Source organism: Molothrus ater, chromosome 3, assembly GCF_012460135.2.
Source record: "Molothrus ater isolate BHLD 08-10-18 breed brown headed cowbird chromosome 3, BPBGC_Mater_1.1, whole genome shotgun sequence".
In the NCBI taxonomy this organism is placed as follows: Eukaryota; Metazoa; Chordata; class Aves; order Passeriformes; family Icteridae; genus Molothrus; species Molothrus ater.
In genome coordinates, this window is record NC_050480.2 from 23,399,165 (window position 1) to 23,412,767 (window position 13,603).

The following is a 13,603-nucleotide window of genomic DNA, read 5'->3' on the forward strand; positions in this document are numbered from 1 at the left end:
AGTCCTAGTTGGGGTCATATTCCCAAAAGGATATGGATATGATGTACTCACATTGTGGATAAGTGTTTTATCCCAAGGTGCACTATGTTGTATGCTCCCATGTACAAAAGCGCACGTGCGTAGAAATGTGTATTCTGGTGGTTGATACATAGCTTTTAAAATGTAGATATATTCACAATTCTCAGTTTGTGTTATTTTTCTCTGAGAAAAAGTCCACCTCAGTGAGCAGCTCAGCTGACTGTTGTGATGGCTGGCGTCTTCCCACCTTCCTCTCCTTCGGCCCCTTCGGCTCCTGCTTCCACCTGGTTGAACTTACCCAGCTTTTTCAAGTTCTCCAGCGCGGATTTGAAAGTGTCCTTCAGGCTGTTCTCCAGGACCCACCCTTCGCTTTCACATTCGGGGTCTTCAGGATTGGCAATGCTTTCCAGGGAGGTGTGCAGGAGGCGCAGGCCAACCATCACCGACATCTGTGCCGGGCAACGGGAGAGGCAGAGAGCGTCAGCCAGACCTGGACACTCCATCCCACCCTCCCTGTGCCTGCTCTGGGCAGCCTGGGCATTCTGCTGCTGTCCCACCCTCCCTGTGCCCTGCTGTTCTCAGCCTGTGCCCTGCTCCCAGGGGCCGTGTGCCCAAGGGGCCTCTCCACGAGCCCCATCAGTGTTGGTGCCTTCCCAGGAGGCTTTAATGCATCCCTGGCTGCTGTGCACTGGGTGTCCACAAGGCAGTTTGGATGTGCAGCACCGTCCTTGGCCACCACCCACTTAGTTTTAGCTAAATATTTTGGCTTTGCATTGACCTTAATATGTTTGGTGAGTATATTAAGCTGATCAAGGAGATATTAATCAATCAGTGTCTCTGCAGAAGGGAGCAGAGTTAGGATTTGAGCCATTAGTTTGTCTGGTTCAGATTCTGATTTTGTTTTAATATAGGTATGTGCAAATAAGGAAACCAAGGCAGCAGGTGATCCCTCCCTGGTTCCACCTAAAACAAATTTAATATTTCTGATTAAATATTACCTAGTCCCAGCAGCCCTGACTGAGACTTTTTCTACTGTACTGTGTAACCCTGCTGACACTGGCAACACCCTGCACCTGCCTCCAGGGAGAAGGTGTGTTTTTAGCCAGTCTCCTGCCTTCTAATACTGTTCAGAACAATCTGACCTCACCCTTGGGGTGCTTCTGAAGAAAGTGACTGATTGAGTGAAGTAGAGAAGGACAGAAGAGCAGCTCCCAGAAGAGGCAGCCTGCTGACGTGGTAGGGCTGGTGGTTGGAATGGGGCAGCAGTAAGATTGGTTTGGTCTTCATGTGCTGGGTAAAGCTCAGTTGGAGAACACCTACTGCTGTCAGGACCTCAGAGGATCTCTTCTCTAAGGGAAGTACAATGCCTCTGTCACACTATCCAATTTCCCAAGGAACTGATTACTTCTGGTCCTCCTCAACCCTGATGGCTGAAGAGGCTGGCAGGTTTGAGGTTGGGATGCAGCTGCATGGCAAGAGCAGTGGCAGAATTCACATCTGGCTTTTGGGCTGGAGGCACTGCCCAGGTGTGTGCTTCCATGGACCATCCATCAGCCTGTCTGCTGTGGTCACCCTACTTGTATATGATCAGTGTTTCCAAACTCTCGGAAGACTAAAGCTACACGTCTACTCTCAACCTGTGCACATGTTCGTGTTTCTCTGCCTTCACTCAAGATCAGAAAGAGAAAAACATTGGTCAAACAGACAAGTTTCATCCAATACTTCCATATCCAAAGGCAAATGTTCATATAGCTTAACACAGGAATGTATGACTAGCCACACTTTGGTCACTAAGGAAGTTTCTAGTGGCTCTGAGTCTGGAAATAGTCTCATCTAGCCAATAATATGATGACTTAAATCAGTTAGAGCACTATTCTATAAAAGTCACAACAAGTGACAAATCCCATCATGTTAGTCTTGAGATTTAAAGTCTTTGACATCTTCCTTCCACTCTGACTCCCAGTTTTGCTGCTTTCACTCATGGGGCTGATATCTTTGAAATCAAAGGCTGTTGCAAGTGCAGATTAACAGGGCTGGGTGCAGGAAATGGCCTCCACGTTGCTCTCTATTTGTGCTGCCTTGCTGCCTGTCAGCAGGAGCTTTGTTTTGTGATTGACTTGCCAAGTGCCACTATTTGACAGCCAAAGTAGGTGGACTGGCTTCCTGGACGGCTCTAAGTCACTAAATATTATCATGCTTTTAAAAAGGAAGGTGCTTGTGCAGTACTCAGCATCTGACCTGTCCTTGGAAGAGATTTTGTGGTATTTTCTCTCAGTTTAAGACTTTGTTTTCTTAAAAAACTTTCTAAGCAAGATTTTGAGTCCCTAAAGCTGAGATTCCTTAAAAGCAATGTGAAATGTCTGTCTCTTTGTCGCCTCTACTGATCTGAGCCTGTCTTCCCTGCCAGATGAGAAGCGAGCCCAGGAAGTTTGAGACAAGTGTCTGGTAAATTAGTCTCTCTCCTATTTGATCACAGAGAGTCTGGGACTCCCAGTTTAGCTGAAGTCTTGCACCAGGGAAGGCATAACCCCATGCACCAGTATGTGCTGGGGGTGACTGGCTGACAGCAGCTTGGCAGCAAAGGGCCTTGGGGCTCTGGGTGACACCAAGCTGTCCCTGAGCCAACAATGTGCCCTTGTGGCAAAGTGGGAAAATGGGATCCTTGGCTGCATTAGAGGAATAACTGCCAGAAGGTTGAGGAATGTGATCCTTCTTCCCACAGCTAAACCTCCAGCCTTAACCAGTCTGTGAGTTGTAGGTTTGACCTTAACCACAACCCAGCACAGAAGGCTGCGGGGTCAGAGCCCCGGAGCAAGGCCAGTCATGCTGAGGATGATTTCCCTGTCATGGAAACTCTTGTCACTTTACAGCAGCTTTAAAGTGCCAGGAAGAACATGGCCACAGTGTTTCTCCAGGGCTAGGGCTGCAGGGGCTGCACTGGTGGATCCCCTGCACCCCAGCAGGCTCAGCCTCTCCAGCTGGGCCAACAGAGCAAACTGTGTCCTTCTGGAAGGTCCCTGCTGCCTGTGGGCTGGTTTTGGAGATCTCCAGGGTTCACTCCTACTGTTAATGCATCAGAGAGGTCGCTTTCCAACACAGGAGTACAATGTGCCTCCTGTGAATGCCTCAGTGCTCTCCTGGAGCTCAGCCTGGGCCCGGTCTGTGGCACAGGGGAGCTGAATCCCAGGGTTTGGCTGCTGTGGAAGCTGTGACCTATTGAGATCCACATGTTTGCACAAGTGGAGGACCTGGAGCATCTCAGGAACCAGCCTCAGCTCTCTATTCCTTTTGAAATGCTTTATTCAGGGCACCCTTGAACTCCTCTTTTCCCCTTTGCTGGCTGAGGCAGGTCAAGAAGACATCCAGGCTTGCTCTTCTTGACCTTCTGCAGTGAAGCCCATCTGCTTGCCAGGGTTTAGCCTGAGGCGGCTTAGCCAGAGCAGGGTGTGATCTTTTTTTGTCATCCTCATGACTGGTTGTCACACATGGGAAGCCTACAGCTTTTGTTAGGAAAAGCAGCTTCTAGATATTAGCATTCTTTCAAACAGAAGTTTTGATGTTTCAAAATACAGGTTCATTCTTCCTTGTGCCTAGTATAGAAAGGTGAAACAGAAATGGCCCTCCCTGAGGTTCCTGTGCCTGTTTGGCATGTTACCTTTTTCTACAGCTCAGAATAACAGCTGTGGTTAGTATTTCCCCTCCATGTTCTCTCCCCCTTCCCACACCTGAATTCCGGCAACCCAGCTGGGAGAGTTGTCCATGGCCCCCAGAAGGGCTTTGTTGGAGAAGCCCCTGGTTTGAGTCCACGGTGGCTGCAGGTGCAAAGCAACCCAGGATTTTGCTTTTGCACTTTTCTGTGCCTTCCCAAAAGTCAGTCAAAGGGGAAATGAGAAGCACAGAGCCAGCACAACCACTGGCCCTGGGCTCACCCTGCTCAGACCCACACTTCCCTTGGCCAGGAGTTGGAACCTCTGCTGCCCTCCTACTCAGCATAAAATTGTTTCCTATCCTGACTGGAATTTAAAGGAAGTTGTTATATTTCAAGGGAGACTAAATTAATGTCAGTTTCCTGCTTTGCTTCCTCCCTTCAAAGGGAATTTCAAACCCAAATCTGGTCCCTTTATGGTAGAATATCATGCAAGTAATAAATACTCAGGAGGGCAAGTTATTGTAACCCAGAATCATGTTGTTTCTTTCAAGTTTTGCCCTAAAAGTCCTCTGATTGCCTGAAAAAAGTCTCACCTTCAATTTTGAAAAAGACAAAGAAAAGAAGAGATCTTATTTCTCATTATGCCACAGGCTGAAAAAAATACCCAGGTGTACTTTGAAGAGTTAGGCATAAAATACTACATTTTTATCACTGCTATTAATGTTAACATATCACTGTCATTAATCTCTTGCAAGTTAGCAGAGCTATGTTACAAGTTCCTAGTCATGATTTTTTGCAGCTGGCATTGGTATTTTTGTGCATTTTTCCCCTGAGTTTTTGAATTTCTTTGACTTTTGAACACAGTTGAAATTCCCCTCTCTTCAAGAGCTGTGCACTTGAATCTGGGCTAAAATAAAGACCTCCTCTTTCTTTTCTTAGCAGAATAACAGTGCAAAGAGGTAATACATTTCTCTGCAGTTTGGAGCAGTTATTTTTAAAACAACGCAACATGGAGTAACTTCATGATTTTTTTTTTCAGTTCACAGATTTAGGTAGGTGTTTATTTTCTAAAAAGCATCTTCATTCCTGGAAGGCTGTAGGCCAGTGCTTGTATCAAAATGTAACTCATCTTTTTTTAATTTGCCTGTATCTAAATTTTTAAAAAGGCAGCTGAATCATTTAAAATAGGCAATGCCATTTGCAGCAGCCATTCCAAGGATAGAAAAGATCTGCAGCACCCCAGGGAGCTGCACCCTTCCTTTTATCAGCAGGTCCTGCCTGATCTCCACATCCAGCACCTCACGTTCCAGCCCTCGTGCCACTGCCAGCCCACGCTCCCTGAGCATTAGTGTTGATTAAACACCCGGGCTAGAAAACTGGCCATCTCCCAGAGGCAGGGGATTCATTGCATTGGATGAACAGTATTTTATCAGCCAAGCTGCACTTTTGGTAATGGTGCCCACAGACACCTGCCCTGGGCAGTGCTGGCACCTGTTTGCATTTGCGTCGTGTTTTGGGAAGCAGAATAAAATTAATTTAATCCACTTGCTCCACCTAAACCACTTTTTCTGATCAAATACTTTGGTGGAGCTGATGAAGGTCCATATGCTGCCTTAAAATCATTCCACTGTGTATGGCTTAAAGCCTTACTTTGTTCAGGGTGTAAACCCTTTAGCTGCATTTTCTGTCCCACTAATTACTGTCACATCTTTCTGATGTGCCGCTTTTTTGTATTTCTCATTACCCACAAAAGGTGACACATGTAAAATTAATGCATCTGGACAGCAGAGCTCTTGCACTCTCTTCCCTGCTCAGCACCTTGCCTTGGACAGAAGATCACTCCCTTTTTCCCCTTTTGCTGTGGGATACTCGAGGCTCTGGCTCCTGCTAAGAGGGGTCTGATCCCACACCCACTCCACCTCTGTTTCCAGCCTGGGACCTTTCAGCCCTTACTCAGTTATCAGATATTTTCTCAGCCAAACAATGGGGAAATTTATTTTAACCAGATTTGATTTTCACTCAGCAAACCCCCTGCTCCTGCAGAGCTGGCACTTGACTGCAGTGTGTCTGAGGAGAAGGGTTACCTCGAAGAGCCAGACGAGGAGGATGACGGCGCCCATGGAGCTCATCATGCTGCTGTAGTAGTTGAGCAGCGCTTCCCGGCAGCCACGGCGCCACAGGTTGAGCTCCTCGGTTTGGTAGTCGTAGCTGTAGTGGGCAGAGTTGTTGGTGACCTGGTACTGGATGCAGGGCCTGGGGGAGCTGGGGTTGCAGCAGCTGAAGGGGACTCCGTCCACCAGGTACCTCCGTCCACGTTGCTTTTGATCCGGCTGTGGGCAAGGGCAGAAGGGAGCGTGAATGCACACACAGACTCAGACATATAGACAGACACAGACACAGACATACACACAGACACACACACACAGATTTCCAGGAGCAAATCTGCATGAGGACAGAAAGCAAAGGCAAGGAGGAAGTGCCACCATGCCTTTTCTCTGTGTCCCCTCGTTCACATAGCGGTGTTTGTCCAGGGTGTCCTTTCTCTCCTCTTCTATGGCAAGGCTACACTGAGTCTGTAATTGACTCCTCCTGGTGGAAATGCACACCCTTGGGTCACTTCTTCAAAGAAATTAATTTTTAACAAAAGTGAATGATGAGAGAACTCAGGAAGGGCAGTCAGAAAAGAGTGATCACGGCATAGTTAGGATGGAAGAGAGGTGCTGGAGCTACCTGAGCGTGGAAAAGAACCCAGAACAACCTCGGAACCCACTATACCTATTGATCCAGCAAACCTAATAGCTTCTTTTTGACTATAATATCTCCAGGAGGGGCTGTGCATTTATTCTTGGCTTGGGAAGGTAGCCAGTATTGAAAACATGAAATGTGCTTCAGCCACAGGATGTTGCAAAATTTTAAAATTTCCAAAGTCCTTGCAGGAGCTCCCCCAACTATTGTTCATCTGACACTGTGGTTGCTCTCTGTTAACAGTCATTTTTCCTGGTGTCTTAGGAGATGTTTAGATGCAAGATAACTTGGAAGGCAAGTAGTTCCACTGACTCTGCAGAAAGACTATAATAAAAGGAGTGCAGTTTTAAAACAGGCCATTTTGCTTAGAAAATCACAGAATGGAGAGTCCCTGTGGTGTAGAGAGGTGAAAAAAATATCTGAGTGTCCATTGTAGCTTTCTATATGGATATTTTAAAATTGTGTCATAGAGAGAGAGGTGATTCCAACAACCTGGTGAAGGGAAATTCCACTTTGCAATCATGACCTAAATATATCTAAAGAGCAAATGCAGCTGAGGTTTTCTCTCTAAATGTAAAGTGTGCTCTGGATTGGGTCTAATTCCCATTCATGTGTAAATGCTCCACCAGTTTCAGAGAGATTGGATATTAGATCAGGCCTTTGCTCTACAAATAATATAAAAATCCCACTGTGAGGGACAGACTCCCACCTTCCTTGCAACTAAGGAGAACTTTACTATTGGCTTCAAAGGGGCCAGACTATCCCACCAGGAATGGGAGCAGAGATTGTGCACCACCACATAGTACAAACCTTGAACTCACTAAAACCCATTTGTAGATTTTTAATGCCCTAGTTCCTGCCTCAGTAGTACAAAGAAATTACCTTGAGTCTCAGTCCCAAACAAGGCATGGGTTATTAAGGACAGTATAACCCTGTTTTCCTCCTGTGCCTTGCCCTTCCACTGCTGCTGGATTAAGCTACAGCTCTCAAATCTCCATATAATGCTGGCAAGGTTTTTTCAAGAAGTTATTTATACCCATGAGCATACCTTTGCAATGGGAACATCCCCTTATTCAATAGTGAATGTATTTGTTATAACAGCCTGCAGTGCAACGGGTTAAATCTGTAACAGTTTTCACTAAAAAAAGTCCTCATTCAGAACTGCAAAAACAACCAGACCACCCAACAAGTCAAAGGAACACACAGAGAGACACACACAAGATAAATACCATTTACACAGTCAGGCAGGGATCCCAGGAGATCCCAAGAGATACACAAAGCTTTTCTTCAAAATTACTTCAGACATTTTTAATACAGGCAGTATATTTAAAAGGCAGATTGCTTCCAGTTTACAGGACCCATTATGCAACCACAGAGCATAAATGTTAATGAATGATGTTCCCAAAGAACCCGGAATAACCATTTCTTTCCCTGGTGCTTAATTTTTTAAAAGGTTGTGGGTATTTATGCCTAATGCTACTCTTTTAATTTCAAAAGTTCATTTTGTTCTCATGCTTATTTTCTGCTTGAGCTTACTGCACCTAACCTGATTTTAGGATTACTGCCTCTTTGGGCACTGACATCAAAGCCATTAAGGTGTTTCTGGTCAACAACCTGATCTGGTTCGTACAGAAACAATAAACTAGTGCTGCTTTCATGTGAGGTTTTAAAAAATCAGGCACAGGACAGAACTTAAAATACATATGGCTACAAGGGCCACTGTGTAAAGCTAAGAACATCAATTGATGCTCAGTATTATCACAGCACTGAAGCAGTCCATTGAGTGAATATAAAAATAACATTCTAAATCTTAAGGATCTAAAAGACATGAGTTATTGGCAAAGTGTTTTTGCCTCTATTTGTTTCCTTCCATGATTAGCTGCCAATATCTGAGTGGAGTTTTAAAAGTGGTATCAACAGTATATCTCCAGGGAATTCTTTTTTTAGGAAATTAATCAATCACATTGACATCTGCTTAAGGATTAGTAAAGTTCTGATACTTTCCTGTTGATTTTGGGAGTGTGGCTCAAGGTAATGGGTTTATAAAGCAGTAGAAGACAGTAAAAACTATTTAGCCTGTCTATATCACACTGATCAAGAGTGGGAACTGTAGTTTGGTGCTTTTTATTTTATGTTATGGATGACTTTGGAGGAATTTGTCAGGGGTGGAAGCAATCCAGCTGGTCATTTGGGACGATTTGTTAAACAAGACCCCATTTTACACAGACCCCCTTCCAGCCAGCGCCTGTTGGCACTTGAGGCCAGCACTGACCAAACATCGATACTACGTGACACAAACCCCACCGAGTCACTTACTCTTTCACTTCTTTGGAGCTGAAGTCCAGATATCTGTTGCTGATCCACTGGATTTCGAACCAATCTTTGTAGCCGTTGTTGCCACAGCACTTGAACTCAATCTGGAGCATGTCGATGGTCTTCTTCATGAAGCACCTTCCGGGGGTGTCTGTGTCCCGGTAGAACTTCATGCCGTTCTTCAGCCCCTGGGCCAAGGTGCTCTCCAGGGAGCCCCGCATGAGAAAGCAAATCAGAGCCACGAAGAAAAGGAGCATGTTAAAGACGCAGCACAGTGCCAGGTAAGGTTTCAGCAAAGGCTTCCACTTGGCAAATTTAGCAGGATCCAGAGAATCATAACAAATTTTTCCAGCAAAACCATTGAAGGCGCAGGATAATATACCCATCAATATCAAAGAATTGGGCACAAAGTGGCTTTCAGAATTGTCCATCACCTCGCTTCGCTTCCGGAGCTCAATTTTGAGGAACAATCCCATGCTAAAAACAAGGATTCCAGCAAACACCGAAAACCAGTTCATGAGCCATAGTCCCTGTGCTAGTTTTACCCGTTTCTTCTGGTTGAATTTGACTTTCAGCAGTGCCATCTTTGTAGTGGGAGATGTTGGAAGACTTCACAGCCTGGACCCCTCTTCTCAGCGTAAGCAACTCGAGGAAGAACCATTCAGGCGTTGGAAGAGATCCCGAAGGGCGCGTCGGGAAGCAAGCCGCTGCACAGTCCTTCCATCTTGAAGACCCCCGGTTAGGATTCAAGTAAGTAAAATATTCAAAGGTCCCAATTAAGAATTTCACATTAGTGAGAATAATGGGCAATTAGCACCTACAACTATTTCTGGTGGTTTCTTCCAAGCAAAGGAGAAACACTCTCAAGGTTTCAAATGATTTGATCTGGATCTGCAAGACGTCATTCTAATACCTTTAATCATTTGATCCAATTTGGAGAAATGTCTGTCAACAGATGAGTGGAAGTAATCCCTCATTTTACTATTTAGTAGATTTGTGCTCTCCTATGATAGGCTGCTGGGTGGAATATGAAACCCCAGAGATATAAAAAGATCTTTGTTGCCAGAAGAATATGGAACCTTTGAGGAAAAAGGAAGAAGTCTCTGGATTTAAAAAGGCTGTTGTATACAAGCATACACTTCCCCACTGTGATCCCAATATATTCATATCTACAGCCAGACCTACGTTTGAGTCCTTATCCTCCTGTGCTGACTTGAGATGACATCCTGTGGCTTATGTATTCTGAAAGCAGATAAGCGCGTAGTTTACGGTGACCTAAAAAACTAAGCTTGGCATTTTCTATTTACTTCCAGGGCTTGTACCATCTCTGGGTCTTGGCAGGAGAGCAGGAGAAAGGAAAAGTGCAGAGAAACTCAATAAATAAACCCTGGGCTGAAATCTAGAGGTGCTTTCATAAAAAGTGAGCTGGCATGAGCAGCTTACTGGATAATCACCGGGCCGGAGAGGGGAGCAGAGCTGCCCAAGGAGACCCACCCGCGAGCTTACATCAGGGAGGAATTCAACTCCGCAGCTGGAGAGAGACCCTGGGGATGTTGTATCTGAGGGCAAGAGAGGCATCCCGGGGCTCCTCCGGCTCTGCAGAAGGACCTGGAGCCGGCTGTGCTGTCAGGCTGGGGCGGGCAGAGAGGAGGGTCCGACCCCACCTGCGGCTGCCGCCTCCTCCTTGCGGCACTCGGCGGTGCCCGGCTTCCACCCGCTCCACTGCTCCAGGAGTTCTGCTGGCTTTGAAACATCATCTCCCACGTGCCCCACAAGGGTTTGGAGCTGCTGGGGAACTCCTGCCCCTGTCATCACAATGCAAAATTAACCTCAGGCTACCCCCAGCAATGGCAAATATCCCTGCAGGCGTGTGAGGGCATGGGTGCTAATGCCGCAGGGGAGAAAGGAGCAGCCCCAGAAGAGGGACTGGGAGGATTCTCTCCTGCCTGTCAACCAGACCTGCTGCTGCCACCACTCAAGTCCCTGGGGGCATCCTCTAGTGGCTGCCAGCAGCATGGCCGCCAGCCCCCGGGGACAGAGACGGGAAGGAACGTGCCAGGATGAAGGCAAGTGTGAGAAATAATAACACAAATAATTAAAAAGCCCAAGCACCGAAAAATAACGTTTTGATTGATGGTCTGCAGCTCTGCGGCACCGTGGATGCTTCTCAGTTACTATTTGAGATCCAGGAACACTGAAGGTTCCTTTAGGAAGGACAAAGGCTGGCAACTCACTACTTCTTCCTGTCCCAATAGAAGGTTTTTGTGGTGGACCTTTCCCAGCCCATCTGGCGCTATTGCACTGAGCTGGAGAGCAGCTGGTAACTGGGATTTTTCTAAAGCAAGCCTGGTGGTTTGCATTGCTGCTGCCCTTGCTGGTGAAGAGTGAGTGCGTAAAATGAGAGGGAAGGTGATTATCCATCAGGGACTATTCTGTCCTCTTGCCATGAAGAGGATGAGAAGTGCTGTTTCTTGAGAGAGCCTATTCATGTTTTTGTGCAATAAGTAATGGCTCTGAAATAGCATCTCTCCTGGCAAAACATCCCACAACCATTGTAGCACGTGTTGTGTTTCACTGACTCTTTTGGGGCTCAGCTAAGAGACTTGAGTTTGGAAAATGTATTTATCTGACAACCTGGAGTTAATTCTAGATAAAGGAACTTGAAACCATTTTCTTTCTTGACAGTGATGACAGTGAAACTGTAATTAAAGTGGAAAAGAATTCTGTACCAGGTCTGCAGGTCATGAGGAAATACAGTGAAATACTTCCTGCCCACAGCAGGTGTAAGCCTGGTGCTGCTCTGGATATGGGTAATTTCGTATTCAGGAGCACAGGTGAATCTGAATTCCTGTCAGCTTAATAATTTAACATCTAGATACCCATGATAAATCTGATGCAGCAAAATCATGTAAGTGTATAAACGACAGTGTTTCCTCTAATTCAGGAATCAAAGTAGTGAAGTAGAACATGCAGGACATGCTTCAGGGCTCACTGATCTCTCCAGATTTACTCTTCTGCCTATAAACAAAGGAAACAGGAGGGGCCCCTCATAAATCACTGCTGGGAGATGATCAGTAAAAATCCAGGACTTGATGTTCAGGAAGGGACACTCACCTACTAATTAGACCTTTGAGACTTCGGGTGGTCCCTCCAAGGTCATCAGGGACAGCAATCAACACTACCAGAACAACCAGGATTAGGAAAAGCGCTGCTTATTTAAGTTGTTTTCAACAGCTGGGGACTTGAAGTGGCAAAAACTACCCCACCCATCAACTTGACTCGCCGTGCTTGGGGGCTTTAAAAGGGATTGGGTAACACTTTTTAAGTGGGAATGAATGCTTCCCCATTGTCCCAGGCCTGGAAGAGACAAACCCCTGTGCAAGCATCGGCACAAACCGGGCAGCTGAGGGCTGTCTCTGGCGGAGCAGCCTGGAGGAGAGAAAGGTGATGGGCGATCATCGAGAAGCGTTCTGGGGTGGGGATAGTTTAAAAAAGAAAGCTTTTTTTGCCTGGCATCTGCTTTTCTTAAAAAGCTTTTTCTTGGCTGCTATTTGTCTTTAGTTTGGCACTTCCTACCTCTTCAAATAGAAAATGCTGAAATTGATCTATAGCAGATAAAAGCTAATTGCTGCAAGAATGTTTGAGTTAATGGTCTCCTCAGAGGTTGTCTATTAAATTCAACTGTATAATTCATATGCCAATATTGGAGAAAAAATGGTAGAATAAAATATTCAAATTATTATTGATTTCACCATGAATCTGTTCAAATTCAAAATCTAGTTAAAAATTATAATGTGTATGTATAACAATACAATATTGATACCTTTTCAAAAAGTTATGCCTGCTAACCTACATATAAGCTACAAATTTATCAGTTAAGAGAGAGGAACATAAACAATTTAATCTGGTGTTTGTTAAACAGTCTGGTGCTCGGCCCTGGACCAATCTTAATCTTTCCATCTTCAGGGGTGTAAGATATAAAATACATAAATACCTAAACTATGGAAGTGCCCTTGGCAAAAAGAATAATTTCCTGGCCCAATCTTTCTTTCACAATGCTCTATGATATGAAATGTGTGCCTTTCTGAGGCTTTCTTTTTTCCTTTCCCTAGGAGTGGCTATATTTCACTGCAGGAATAATGATGTCTAGCTTTACCTTTGATGGGAAGCTATTGTGTAGAGAGGTTTGCTCATGTACCCTCACCTATGGTTTTGCTTTCAGTTGTAACTGGGTGGTGTGAACAGGGACACTCTCGAGGAACAATGTGATAAAAATGCTGTACCTCACTGTACAATTATGAGGAGAAGAAAAGTCTGATTTTTGACTTTTTTTTTTTACCTCCTTACACAGGTAACTTGGTAGGCTACTATTTTTGTGGCATGTAAGGTGACTGCAGGTTCTGAGGCTGGAAACAGAAGCAAGTTCTAAATTCACTGCTGGGACAGTTGTAAATTCTGGGAAGAGCGACTTGACCTGCTGTACTCTGTGGCTCCTGTACTTGGCTGGGGCACACTGTGGGGGTTTTGGTGTGGTTTTGCTCTGGGTAATTCCCAGAATTTCAGCCATGATTCATATGGTGGTGTGTAACATGTTCAGAAAACACAGCTTTTTTTTGACCTCCAAGATGGTCATTATGAGTATTTGTTTGTATTATTGTGATGCCTGGGGTATAGCATTCACTGCTGAAAAAATAAGAGTTAGAAATCAAAATTTATATTTGCAGAAACAGGAAAGAAATATGTTGGGAATTAAAAGAAGCTTACAAGAAGCTCATTATAGCCATTACTGCTGGAAAACATCTCAGAACAACAGGTGGATCCCCCAGTCAGTCAGATAAATCAGATCATGATGTGAATGGAAATGCTGAAATTTCCCCA

At 45.2% G+C, this 13,603-nt stretch overlaps 1 protein-coding gene and 1 long non-coding RNA gene across 2 annotated transcripts; one reads left to right on the forward strand and one right to left on the reverse strand.

Annotated features, from left to right (window-relative positions):
* Positions 1-219: 219 nt before the first annotated feature.
* On the reverse strand, positions 220-9,309 carry PRPH2 (peripherin 2). Its single transcript, XM_036379321.1, is given in 4 exon segments — positions 220-467; positions 5,752-5,972; positions 5,975-5,997; positions 8,729-9,309. Coding segments are annotated over 4 exon segments (1,062 nt in total). The 3' UTR covers positions 220-230.
* On the forward strand, positions 8,861-12,476 carry LOC118684508 (uncharacterized). Its single transcript, XR_004979852.1, has 2 exons — positions 8,861-9,475; positions 10,039-12,476. It is a non-coding gene; the product is annotated as an uncharacterized LOC118684508 (long non-coding RNA).
* Positions 12,477-13,603: the final 1,127 nt, after the last annotated feature.